A 14,851-nucleotide genomic window follows, 5' to 3' on the forward strand; every position below is an offset into this window, starting at 1 on the left:
GTTGTTGTTGTTCACCGTCGTTGTTGTTGTTGTTGTTGTTTCTTCCCACCAAGTTGTTGTTGTCTGCACCATCGCTGTTGTTGTTCCACCGTCAAGGTTAGTTGTTCACCGTCAGCAGGTTCACCGTCGCAGCAGCAGCGTTCTCACCGGTCATAGTTAAGTTGTTGTTCACCGTCAAGGTTGAGTTCCCACCGTCGTTGTTGTTGCTGTTCACCGTCAAGTTGTTGCTGGTTCACAATCATCGTTGCTGTTAAGCGTTCTCACCGCGTTGTTGTTGTTGTTGTTCACCACTGTTGTTGCGTTCATCATCAAGCAGCAGCAGCTGTTCACCGCCAAAGTTGTAGCTGGTTCCAATCATCAAGCAGCAGCGTTCACCCGGCTCCCAGAAGTTGTTGTTGTCTCACCGGTCGTGTTAGAGCAAGGTTCATCGCCGAAGCAGCAGCCGTTCACCGGTCAGAAGAAGCGTTCACCGTCGTTGTAGATGGGTTTACTGTTGTAGTAGTAGAAACCATTGTTGCAATAGTAGCAGCCATCGGTTGCAGCAGTAGCAGCCACTGTCGCAGCAGCAGCACATTGTTGCAGCAGCAGTAGCAGCCATTGCTGCAGCAGCAGCAGCCATTGTTGCAGCAGCAGTGTTCATTGCAGCAGCAGTGTTTCACCGTCGCAGCAGCAGCAGCAGTTTCACCGTCGCAGCAGCAGCAGCCACCGTTGCAGCAGCAGCAGCAGCGTTACTGTCAGCAGCAGCAGGTTCACTGGTTGCAGCAGCAGCAGCTCACCGTCAGCAGCAGCAGCAGTCACCGTCGCAGCAGCAGCGCTCACCGCTTGCAGCAGCAGCAGCTTCACTGCTGCAGCAGCAGCGTTTCACTGCCGCAGCAGCAGCAGCCACCGTTGCAGCAGTGCCCACCGCTGCAGCAGCAGCAGCAGCTCACTGCCGCAGCAGCAGCACCACGCCGCAGCAGCAGTGTTCACCGCTTGCAGCAGCAGGTTCACCGTGCAGCAGCAGCAGCGTTACTGTCAGCAGCAGCAGCAGCCACCGCACCACTCGTTGCAGCAGCAGTGTTCACGTAGCAGCAGCAGCGTTCACCGCAGCAGCAGCAGCGTTCACCGCAGCAGCAGCAGCTCACCGCGCAGCAGCAGCGTTCACCGTCAGCAGCAGCGTTCACCGTCGCGAAGTAAGCGTTCACCGTCGCGCAGCAGTGTTCACTCGCCGCAGCAGCAGCGTTCACCGCCGCAGCAGCAGCGTTCACCGTCGTCAGCAGCAGCAGCTCACCGCAGCAGCAAAAGAAATCACCGCCGCAGCAGCAGCAGCACCACCAGCAGCAGCAGCAGTTCACTGGCTTCGCAGCAGCAGTGTTCACCGCAGCAGAAAGAAAGGTTCACCGGCCGCAGCAGCAGCGTCACCGCCCAGCAGCAGCGTCATCATCAAGTTGTTGTTGTTCACCGTCGTTGTTAGCTGTCCTCACCGTCATGTTGTTGAGCGTTCACCGTCAGTTTGTTGTTGTTCACCGTCATGTTGTTGTTGTTCACCGTTGTTGTTGTTGTTCCGATCATTCGCGGTTGTTAAGCGTTCCACCGTCGCGTTGTTAGCGTTCCACCGTCGTTGTTGTTGCTCCACCGTCGTTGTTGTTGTTAAGCGTTCGTCAGTTAAGGCGTTCGCCCGTTGTTGTTAAGCGTTCCCACCGCACACGTTGTTGTTCACCGGGTCGTTGTTGTTGTTCACCGTCGTTGTTGTTCAGCGTTCACCGTCGTTAGTTGTTGTTGTTCACCGTCATGTTGTTGTTGTTGTTCACCGTCAAGTTGTTAAGCGTTCACCGTCGTGTTGTTGTTATGTTCACCGTCAGCGTTAAGCGTCTCCACCGTCGTTGTTATAGCTAGCAGCCATCGCCAGCAGTAGCAGCCATTGTTGCAGTAGTTGTAGCCGTTGTTGCACCACATGTTCAACACAGTATAGTAGTCATTGTTGCAGTAGTAGTAGCCATTGTTGCAGTAGTAGCAGCCATTGTTGTAGTAGTATAAGTCGTCGTTGCAGTAGTAGTAGCCATTGTTGTAGTATAGTAGCCATTGTTAGTAGCAGTACACTGTTGCAGTAGTAGTAGCCATTGTTGCAGTAGTAGTAGTAGCCATTGTTGCAGTAGTAGTAACATTGTCAGTAGTAGTACAGTAGTGTTTCATTGCTGCTGTAGTAGCAGCCTTGTCTGTAGATAGTAGTAGTAGTAGTAGCCTTGTTGTAGTAGTAGTGAGGCATTAATTCTCGTGGTCAGGTCGGAAAATTTATATAACGATTTCAATGATGGAAAAATCGTTATTATTTTTTCCGATTTTTTTTTTCCACATTTTATATATTTATTTATTTGTATTTTTATTGTTTTTTTGTTGTTGTTGTTGTTGTTGTTTTGGGGGACATGCAGGAAAAATAATTGTAAACAAAATTGAAATTGAAAACATCATCAAACTTTTTCCACCACACAACCACAAACACCATAACCACACAACCACCACAGTCCTCAAACGAAGGAAAAACACAAACGACTCAGTAGGTGCTAGCGGGTTTCTTCCACTAATTAATGCTTGATTGAAACAGTTACGAGGGTTCCCACTAGACCACGTGACACACACACACACACACACACACACACACACACACACACACACACACACACACACACACACACACCTGAGCCACAGATTCTCAGTAACTCCTGACTAGTACACTGAGATGATTTGAGCGATTCTGATTGACTGGTTGCTTAAACTATGACGTTTTGATGGTGGATAATGACGTCATATTGGGCCCGAGACTAATATGCTAAGATGATTTAAGCGATTCTGATTGGCTGGTTAGCTTAAACTATGACGTCACGATGGTGAATAATGACGTCATATTGGGCCCGAGACTAATATGCTAAGATGATTTAAGCGATTCTGATTGGCTTGTTGTCAAACCATGACGCTGATGGTGAATAATGACGTCACCAGACTAAATATCAAAACACACAAACAACCATGGTGAATAATGACGTCATATTGGGCCCGAGACTAATATGCTAAGATGATTTAAGCGAATCTAATTGTTGCTTAAAACTATGACGTCATGATGGTGATATGACGCTCATATTGCACCTGTGACTCTTAAGGTGACGTAAGAACGTATCTAATTGTTCCCTTTAGTTATAACTCAACGATGTTCATAAAGGATGTTGAGGCGGTTGAAACTCTGATGCTCCTCACTGAGTCGCACTTGAGGGTAAATTAACGTATGACCTGACCTCCGTGTACGACCTGACCCTCCACCTCGAAGTACGACCTGACCCCACCTGGCGTACGACCTGACCCTCCACCTGGCGTACGACCTGACCTCCACCTGCGTACGACCTGACCCTCCACCAACCACCCCACAACCACCCCCACCCACCCCCACCACCCACACCCACCCCCACCCACACCAACCACCCACCCCACCCCCACCCCCACCCACACCCCACACCCCCCACCCACACCACCCCCCACGTATGACCTGACCCTCCACCCGTACGACCTGACCCCTCCACGTACGATCTGACCTCCACGTACGACCTGACCTCTAGCTATTCCTCCAAGTAAACTAAAATTGACGTAAGACTTTTAAGACTTGAAGGATTATGAGGCAAATCGTTAGCGTCTTATGAAGGTAATATGGCTGGTCATATTGGCTGTTTTGACCCTTTTATGTCTCCTTAATGGCCACTATGGCAACCAATTTGAGTACAGTGACACTTTTATTTAACGGACTATGTAGAGAGGGAAGTCCGCTATATCGAGGTCCGTTAAATAAAAATCCATCTAATGAACTATAATGAAAAGTCCGTTTTATCGAGGGTTTGTAAGATAGAATATCCTCATCTAACGGATTATATAGATGAAAGTCCGCATCGAGGGTTCTGTAAATATAAAACTCTATTTAGCGGATTATAGGAGATATAAATCCGTTATATGGAGGTTTGGTCTAAGGTGTCGCTGGTTCGATCCCCGGGCACTTGTGGTCCACTCTGGAGATGAAATAGGAACCTGACAGTGTAGTGAAGGTACAGTGTAGTGAAGGTACAGTGTAGTGAAGGTACAGTGTAGTAAAGGTACAGTGTAGTATGTACAGTGTAGTGAAGGTACAGTGTAGTGAAGGTACAGTGTAGTGAAGGTACAGTGGTGAAGGTACAGTGTAGTGAAGCACAGTAGTGAAGGCACAGTGTAGTGAAGGTACAGTGTAGTGAAGGTACAGTAGTGAAGGTACAGGCAGTGAAGGTACAGTGTAGTGAAGGTACAGTGTAGTGAAGGTACAGTGTAGTGAAGGCACAGTGTAGTGAAGGTACAGTGTAGTGAAGGTACAGTGAAAGAAGGGGCAGTGTAGTGAATGTACAGTAGTGAAGGTACAGTGTAGTGAAGGCACAGTGTAGTGAAGGTACAGAAGGAAGGCACAGTGTAGTGAAGGTACAGTGGTGAAGGTACAGTGTAGTGAAGGTACAGTGTAGTGAAGGTACAGTGTAGTGAAGGTACAGTGTAGTGAAGGTACAGTGTAGTGAATGTACAGTGTAGTGAAGGTACAGTGTAGTGAAGGCACAGTGTAGTGAAGGTACAGTGTAGTGAAGGCACAGTGTAGTGAAGGTCACAGTGTAGTGAAGGTACAGTGTAGTGAAGGTACAGGGTGAAGGTACAGGTAGTGAAGGTACAGTGTAGTGAAGGTACAGTGTAGTGAAGGTACAGTGTAGTGAAGGGTAACAGTGTAGTGAAGGTAACAGTGTAGTGAAGGTACAGGTGTAGTGAAGGCAAGTGTAGTGGGAAGGTACAGTGTAGTGAAGGTACAGTGTAGTGAAGGTACAGTGTAGTGAAGGTGCAGAAGGTATCGTAGTGAAGGCACAGTGTAGTGAAGGTACAGTGTAGTGAAGGTACAGTGTAGTGAAGGTACAGTGTAGTGAAGGTACAGTGTAGTGAAGGTACAGTGTAGTGAAGGTACAGTGAAAGGTACATAACAGTGTAGTGAAGGCACAGTGTAGTGAAGGCACAGTGTAGTAAAGCAAAATGTAGTGAAGGCACAGTGTAGGAAGGTACAGTGTAGTGAAGGTACAGTGTAGTGAAGGTACAGTGAAGGTACAGTGTAGTGAAGGTACAGTAAGGGAAGGTACAGTGTAGTGAAGGCACAGTGTAGTGAAGGTACAGTGTAGTGAAGGTACAGTGTAGTGAAGGTACAGTGTAGTGAAGGTACAGTGTAGTGAAGGTACAGTGTAGTGAAGGTACAGTGTAGTGAAGGCACAGTGTAGTGAAGGTACAGTGTAGTGAAGGTACAGTGTAGTGAAGGTACAGTGTAGAAGGCACAGTGTAGTGAAGGTACAGTAGTGAAGGTACAGTGTAGTGTGATGTGTCCTCTCTGTCCTGATTGGCTGTCTTATCTGTAGGGTCACTGGGAGGGTAATAGGAATGAATACAGTCTCTGTCTATCTGTCTGTAAATCCGTTCTTGCGTCAATCCGTCCTTGCGTCAATCAGTCCTTGCATCAATCCGTCCTTGCGTCAATCCGTCCTTGCGTCAATCCGTTCTTTGCGTGAACGAGCTGTAACACGATAACTTGGACAGATAATACGTCAATTTAGTCTTTTAGTTACTTGCTCTTGTTAGACCTCACTTGATTACCCAGTTCAGTTCTGGTCACCGTACAACAGAATGGATATAGAATCATTGGAAAGAATCCAGAGGAGAATGACAAGACTAATCCCGCATTAGGAACCTTGAGTACAGAGACAGGTTATCTTTTAATTTGCACTCCTCGAGAGACGTAGAGTGAGTGGCGATATGATAGAGGTGTATAAATGGAAGTCAGGCTAAAACAAAGGTGATATAACAAAGGTACTTTAACCCATCCAACCAGGAGCAAACTCAATAATGGTTTTAAATTTAGGCGTGAAATAGATGAACTTATACTACTTCTGGTATAAATTAACACATCAATCATAAATTGAAGGAACTATGATTATAAGTAAGATTTAAGTAGATAAGTAATACGGGTAAGAGTCTGAAGGCATTTTCCCTGGTGACGTAAACCATAAGAGACTCTATATATGAAAGGTGACTAATGGTTCTCAACCCGTGATGTAAGTTAGTCTCAGTGCTGACACTCAGAGGCTCCATCTTCGTCCTTCACCTCAACATATATATACAAAATACATACATACATACATACAGTCATACATACATACATCCCACACACACACACACACACTCAAGATGGATTTATTTATATAAGTGTGTGTGTTCTTGACAAGTATGGTAGTGTGTGATCTCACGAACTATGAGGCCCAGGTAAACAAACGCCAATTGTGTGTATGTGTGTTTGTTTTGGGTGTTTGTTCACTGCCTCTATTAATGTATGTGTGAGTATCTTAGTGTGTGTGTGTGTGTGTGTGTATTTTGTATGTGTGTGTGTGTGTGTGTGTGTGTGTGTGTGTGTGTGTGTGTGTGTGTAAAACCTCTCCTGATACAGAGTTAAATTTATCACATACATAAACAGATAAACTGGGTGATAGATAGATAGATAGATAGATAGATAGATAGTACAAATAGATATCTTCTCACATCAATTTTTCATCATCCTCCCTCGCTTCACCTCCCCTGCTTCACCCCTCTCCCCCCCCGCTTCACCCCTCCCTCGCTTCACCCTCCCCCTCGCTTCACCTCCTCCCTCGCTTCACTCCTCCCTGCTTCACCCCCTCCTCGCTTCACCCCTCCCCTCGCTTCACCCCCTCCCCCTGCTTCACCCTCCTCGCTTCCACCCCTTCCTCCTGCTTCACCCTCCCCCTGCTTCATCCCTGCTTCACCTCCCCTGCTTCACCCCCTCCCCCCTGCTTCACCCCCTCCCTCTTCACCCCTTCCTCCTGCTTCACCCTCCCCTCGCTTCACCCTCCCCGCTTCACCCTCCCTCTGCTTCCACCCCTTCCTCCCTGCTTCACACCCCCTGCTTCACCCCCTCCCCCTGCTTCACCCTCCTCCTTACCCTCCCCCTTCACCTCCCCCACCCCCTCGCTTCACCCTCCCCCGCTTCACCTCCTCGCTTCCCTCCCCCTGCTTCACCCTCCCCCTGCTTCACCCCTCCTCTGCTTCACCCCTTCTCCCTCACCCTCTGCTTCACCCTCCTCGCTTCACCCCTCTCCTCGCTTCACCCTCTCCCTCTGCTTCACCCTCCCTGCTTCACCCTCCCCCCGCTTCACCCTCCTCGCTTCACCCCCCCTCCCTCGCTTCACCCTCCCCTCGCTTCACCCTCCCCTCGCTTCACCCTCCCCGCTTCACTGCCTGTATGTCTGTCTTTCGATGATGTTTGAATGTGTAGACAATCTGAATGTGTATAAGCTGCTTGACTGTATATATTAGTTGTGTGAATGTGTATAGCGGCTGTTTGTATGTGTATAGGCCATCTGAATGTGTATAGGTTGTTTGGATGTTATATAAACCCGCCCTGGTGTTCACTATATAAACCTGCCTTGGTGTCCACTAAACCCGCCTTGGTGTCCACTATATAAACCCGCCTTGGTGTTATTTCTGCTGTCAGTATAGAACAAAGCTCTATGTGTTTTTTTTCTGACACATGTTGCCACATCCAGGATCAGAAAATTCTTCGAGTATGTCTAAATTTTTCCATACTAGAATTGCCATTGATACAAAGGCCCTGTAGTTTGGGATGGCAAAGGACATTAGAATTTGTGCTGTATACCTGCATGGTCTATGTATTGTATAGTAAACCATGTATAATTATCTATACATATCTGAAATTTTATATAGATCCAATGGAAACAAGATAAGCTCTCAATAAAACCACACAAGGAGTCTTGTCATTCTCTCTGAATTCTTCTCAAGGATTCTATATCCATTCTGTAATACGTGACCAGAATTGAACTATGTAAACTCAAGTGAGGTTTCATAAGCGCAAGAAATAGTTTAGGATGGCTTTGCTAGTCTTGTAACTAAAATATCCTTGTTAACCTTAAAATAGCCTTTGTTAGCCTTAAATGACTACATATCATTTGTTGGTCAGGTCAAGTTAGGTCAGGTCAGTTAGTTAGGTCAGGTTAGGTTAGGTCAGGTCAGGTTGGTTAGGTTAGATTTAGTTTCGGTGAGAGTGATCGCCCGTCTGGCAGGTAGGTAAGGCCGCTGCTGCTGCCATCGTTGTGTACACTGGCAGGATGGTTGACTGCAGAGTGGTGACTCTGCCGTGTAAATATTGTACTGGTGACATACGGGAGTGTTGTCATCACCAGGTTCCCACCATATTTATCTCTAATATGTGACACACGAGAAATGATGTATGTGTGTGTGTGTGTTTTGCTTCTAGATACACATACACACTATAAATACATACACATACATACTATAATCACATACACATACATACTATAAACACATACACATACATACTATAAACACATACACATACACACTATAAAACACATACACATACATACTATAAACACATACACATACATACTATAAACACATACACATACATACTATAATCACATACACATACAGGAGTCAGACCCTCAGCAATTTGGCAACATGAAAACTTCCTCCACCACTCACTGTCTTGTCAGCTTTCTCGATTACATATACCGCCATCTCGAGAAACGAAAACGTCTGTAGCTGTCGCCTTCATTGATTTCATTAAAGCATCTGACCTAGTCGACTACAATATAATCATAAACAAAGCTATTGACCTCGGGCTTCGGAGAAGTCTCATACCATGGCTTACAGACTTCTCAGTGACCGACGCTGTTGTACGCTTCTGAGGGGCTGTTCCACCTTTCAGTCACTCACCTGTGGCGTCCCCCAAGGCACCAAGATGGGACCACTCTGCTTCCTTATGCTCATCAATGATGCCCTAAGAGAAACCCCTGCTCGCTGGAAATATGTCGACGACTCCACCATTGGGATCAGCGTCAACAATTCGTTCCCAACTATACCGCCCTCCAGGATTTATTGAACAGTCTCCAAAACTGGGCCACCAACAACCATGTCACCATCAACCATACCAAGCACCATGGTTATGCACATCAACCCTCCTCCGACATTGTCCCACCTCCTTCCATTTCTTGGTCCGAACACACCCAGGTTGTAGATTCCACGAAGCTCCTCGGCGTCACCATAGACAACAAACTAATTGGAAACCACACGTCAGAGAAGTTGTCAATCCTCCAGTTTGCCCCACCTCCTCCTCCGCCGACTCAAGTCCCTCGGAGTTCCTGCACACGAGCCTCAGTGTATACACAACATTCATACTCCTAAGCTCACCTATGCCTCCCCCACCTGGTCTTCCTCCCAAATGCCACACAACGTAAACACCTAGAAAGTGCAAAAGAGGGCATGCAAGATTATTCTCTCCTTCCTACTCCATATCAAGAAGCGCTCAACACACTGACCCTGACTCACTGACCATCACCACGGCCTCATCTGCAAATTTGGTAAGAAGCCACACCATCCCCGACACCGGCCCCTACTACCACCTGAGATCCCTGTCCGAGAATTGCTGTTCGACACCACAACCGCATCCAGCCCATACGTGCACGAACTGATCGCTATAAGAACAGCCCAGTCCCAACCATTGTAAAAATTATCAATAACATGTAATAAATCAGTGTATTCACTCCCAGTAAACACTGCTCCTCACACTGTCACTATGTTGAAATGAACTGTAGTTTGAGCTGATCCCTTTCTAAGTTATTATATGTCTTATTTGTGTCACTTGTATATTATTTGTAATTGCAACCCATTCCCTAAATATGTAACTGTATATTTTCAGCCTTCTGCTGCCAAGCTCTTCAATAAAACCGTTAATTATTATTATTATTATTATTACTATAATCACATACACATTCATACTATAATCACATACACATTCATACTATAAAACACATACACATACATACTATAATCACATACACATACATACTATAATCACATACACATACATACTATAATCACATACATTATACTATAATCACATACACATACATACTATACACATACACATACATACTATAATCACATACACATACATACTATAAACACATACATACATACTATAATCACATACACATACATACTATAAATCACATACACATTCATACTATAAACACATACATACATACTATAAATCACATACACATACATACTATAATCACACACATACATACTATTAACACATACACATACATACTATTAAACATACACATACATACTATTAACACATACACATACATACTATTAACACATACACATACATACTATAAACGCATACACATACATACTATTAACACATACACATACACATACACACAACACATACATACTATTAACACATACACATACACACTATAAACACATACACATACATACTATAAGCCCCTACTCCGTCAGGGTGAAGGAACTTGCTGTTCTCATTAAGCAGCGAGAGTTTTGGGTTTTATTCGTTCCGGGAGTTTTATTTTGCTACTGGGAACGGAGATGAGGGGGCAGGGAGAGGGAGGGGGGGGAGGGGAGAGGGAGGGTAGTGGGGGAAGAGAGGGAGGCAGTGAGGGGAGAGGAGGGGCAGTGAGGGGAGAGAGGGAGGCAGGGAGGGGGGGGCAGGGAGGGAGAGGGAGGTGGAGCAGGGAGGGCGAGGGGAGGGGGGCAGTGAGGGGGGCAGGAGGGAGAGGAGGGGGGGGCAGAGGGGGAGAGGGGGCAGGAGGGCGAGAGGAGGGGGCAGGGAGGAGAGGAGGGGTCAGGAGGGAGTACGTGAGAGGAGAGGAATTTTTTTATTTTTTATTGTACCACTTACAGCTGCCAGTTAATCGTGCACTGCATATTCTGTGAACTGTAGCAACAAGGATTACAATAGTTCACAAGGGGCCATTACAACAGTCCCACAGTAGTCAGGATATTATGGCACTGAATGTTACAGTGTTTCCTGTACAGTGTTTGGTTCTGTACTGAGAGGAAGACTTGCTGACGACTGTGAGGAGTGGCCGCATGTCTGGCCACACACTGAGAGGGAGACTTGTTGATGACTGCGTGAGAGCAGGAGTGTGGCCGCATGTCTGGCCACACTGAGAGGAGACTTGTTGACGACTGGTGAGGAGTGTGTGGCCGCATGTCTGGCCACACACTGAGAGGAAGACTTGTTGACGACTGCAGAGGGAGTGTGGCCGCATGTCTGGCCACACACTGAGAGGAAGACTTGTTGACGACTGGTAGGAGTGGCCGCATGTCTGGCCACACACTGAGAGGAAGACTTGTTGACGACTGAGGAGAAGGAGGTGTGTGGCCGCATGTCTGGCCACACACTGGAGAGGAAGACTTGTTGACGACTGAGTGAGAGCAGGAGTGTGTGGCCGCATGTTCTGGCCACACACTCTCACATTTAGTCTTGTAAGAGAGGGAAGGAGGAAGGAGAGAATGAAGGAAGGAGGGAGGGAAGTAGTGAGGATGCTAGTCATTTTTTTTTTTGTTTTTTGGTCAGATTTATTTGAATTCTTGAGTTATTTATTTATTTATAATTATTGTCGTTTCTGTTTTATTTCCGTTCTATATTTTTTTTTATTTACTTATTGTATTTATTTTAATTGTTTTTTGGAATTTGTATATGTGTGTATTTGTCTTAGTGTATGTATGTATGCAAGTAAAACGCACACAGCAACACACACGTATAGTAGGATACGTACACAACCTCGACCTAAGCTCTCTGGGTTCTCAACATCTTTTCACTAAATAACAACACAGACACTAAAACTACGGCAGCCAATCAACAGTGACCAACATTACATCTCAGCCAATCAGCTTTTGCTTTCAATCTGGGAGGGAAAGTATTGCAACTGTGCTGATCTCCATTAACTAATGAACGCGAGTGAAAAGGTTAACAAAGCAAAAAAATGAATGGCGAGATGTTAGGGAAAATGTCTAATAAATTCGTGTTTAGGGAAAAAATAGGAGAAAATGTCTAATAAATTGTGTTTAGGGAAAATAGGGAGAAAATGTCTAATAAATTCGTGTTTAGGGAAAAATAGGGAGAAAATGTCAAATAAATTCGTGTTTAGGGGAAAAATAGGGAGAAAATGTCTAATAAATTCGTGTTTAGAAAAATAGGAGAAAATGTCAAATCAATTCGTGTTTAGGGAAAAATAGGAGAAATGTCTAATAAATTCGTTTAGGGGAAAATAGGAGAAAATGTCTAATAAATTCGTGTTTAGGGGAAAAATAGGGAGAAATGTCTAATAAATTCGTGTTTAGGGGAAAATAGGGAGAAAGTCTAATAAATTCGTGTTTAGGGGAAAAATGGGGAGAAAAATTTAATAAATACGGGTTTAAAGGAAAATAGGGAGAACAATATCTATTAAATACGGGTTTAGGGAAATTAGAGAAGCATATCTATTAAATACGGGTTTAGGGGAAAAAATGGAGATTTGTTATTTTGTAGTGATGAGGACGACTAAGGATGATAATATTACAAAATTAGCAATGAAACAAGAATTAAATAATATTTTATTTATATTTTTTACTTATTTTACATATTTACGTGATTTACAGATTTTACAGATATTTGAATTATATGTTTTAGTTTACTGATATTTAAAAAATTTTTGTTATATTTATCATTTAAATATATATAAGTAAATAAGATGTTTTATATTTTTTACATATTTACATTATTTACAGATATTTACATTTTACATTTAAGTTATATTTATCATTTAACATATATATATAATAATACAAATTGGTCAGGTAATTATCAAGCGAATGATCAAAATGGCTGGGACAATAAACCCGTAATTGAATATGTTAATTTGACTCCTATGGCCACACAAAATACTAATGATTGCCCCTTTCATCAACACCCAATGGTCATTAGCAATTTCAATATATTAACCAATAAAGAGAGGGAAATAAAATCACTGATCCAGACCCGAATGAATGTGTGTTTGGGGTAACATCAAATTCAGAATCTAATTTATATATAACATGGTGACGTTGGGGATAGCTAGGTTAGGTGTTGTGGTTAACCTGTGTGTTGTTACCTGTGTGTTGATGTCACCTGTGTGTTGATGTCACCTGTGTGTTGATGTCACCTGTGTGTTGATGTCACCTGTGTGTTGTTACCTGTGTGTTGATGTCACCTGTGTTGATGTTACCTGTGTGTTGTTACCTGTTGTGATGTGGGTAACTTGTGTAATGATACTGATATATTGGATAATAATAATAATAATAATAATAATAATGACTTTTTGATCACCTCCATATCAATAAGTGAATCACCTGAAGAATAACCACCCTATCCCTAAAGAGCCATGGCCCATGGGTTATATAAGAACCATGGCCCTTTAGGTTATATGAGAACCATGGCCTTAAGGTTATATAGCGGAGCCATGGCCCTTAGGTTATATATGGAACCATGGCCCTTAAGGTCACATTAAGTAGCCATGGTCCTTGATTTCACCTATGCGGCCATGGCCTATGTTACTAAGAGCCATGGCCCTCGACGTGAAATAGTCATGGCCCTTTAGGTTATATAAGGAGCCATGGGTCTTGGGGTGAAATAAAGAGCCATGGCCCTCAAGGTGAAATAGTCATAGCCATTAAGGTTACATACTTAGCCATGGGCCTTATGGTGAAATAAAGAGCCATGGTCCTACACACTAGGAACCATGGCCCTTAAAATCACATAAGGGGCCATGGCCCTTAAGGTCACTTTCAGTAGAAAATGCTCATCACTTTCACTTAGCGAGCCACCACCACTGGGGGGTCCTTAATCAAAAAATTCTAGATGGGAAATTCCTTGGATCTCCGTCGCTTTTTTACGAGGTCGTAAACACCGACAAAACAAGTGTGCACGTCTTTTTTCCCCGCCGCCGACGTCAGGGAGAAAAACCCTCATGTTCCTACAATCATCAGCACGTCTGGAAATTGGCTGGAAGACTGTTTTACACGGCAACTCATATTCATGCCTCCAGAAGTCTGGAAAAGATGTATACCTTCCTGGAAAATGGTCCTGAGATGGCTACTCTTTTCTCTGTAAATATCGGAGCGTTTGGTTTATGAGGAGATGTCTTATGGTTTCTGGCAGTGGGGTGAGGGTCAAACGGTCTGTAAACACCAAACAACAAACGGGTCTGAAAACGGAAGCGGAATGAAAACTCAGTTCGTTTCTATAATCATCAACACGTGTACAATTTGCACAAAAAAATAATTTAAAAATCTCTACTAAGCGTCACTAAGGAACCCTGGAACTGTGGAACCCTGGAACTGGAACCCTGGAACTGTGGAACCCTGGAACTGTGGAACCCTGGAACTGTGGAACCCTGGAACTGTGGAACCTTGAAACTCTAGAACTGCTGAAAACACTAGGACCTTGAAACACTAGGACCCTGAAATACTAGGACCCTGAAACACTGGAACCTGACTTTACAGAGCACTGCTAACCTCTCTAGCCACCGGACTCATTTAACTAACCAACCTAACCAACACTAACCCCAACCTACTTACACCCCTCTACCGGACTCAAAACCCTCATATGTGGAAATAGCGTCAAGGGAACATGGGCCCTAAAATTGGTCCAATCATCTCACGCCCTAAGACAGACTCCGAGATAGCAATGTAAGGACGGGACTTAGGTTAGGTTTAGGTTAGGTTAAGGTTAGGATTAGGTTAGAGTTAATTCTAAATCTTGAGTGATATTTTGTGGTGGAAAGTCAAGTCGTTCTGGTAAAGGGATTCTTACATAATTATCCATCATTAATAAATTTTTTTTTTCTCCTCATCTCCACCATTATTATCTCCACCTTCTCCTCCATCTCCTACATCTCAT

The 14,851-nt window shown here is 44.4% G+C and overlaps 1 protein-coding gene across 1 annotated transcript; it reads left to right on the forward strand.

Annotated features, from left to right (window-relative positions):
• Positions 1-785: 785 nt before the first annotated feature.
• Positions 786-14,373, forward strand: LOC121858685 (antifreeze protein Maxi-like; the record flags this gene model as incomplete). Its single annotated transcript, XM_042355262.1, has 2 exons — positions 786-1,486; positions 14,253-14,373. Coding segments are annotated over 2 exons (822 nt in total), but the record flags the coding sequence as incomplete, so codon positions are not given.
• Positions 14,374-14,851: the final 478 nt, after the last annotated feature.

Source organism: Homarus americanus, unplaced genomic scaffold (genome assembly GCF_018991925.1).
Source record: "Homarus americanus isolate GMGI-L3 unplaced genomic scaffold, GMGI_Hamer_2.0 scaffold8619, whole genome shotgun sequence".
NCBI classification, from domain to species: domain Eukaryota; kingdom Metazoa; phylum Arthropoda; class Malacostraca; order Decapoda; family Nephropidae; genus Homarus; species Homarus americanus.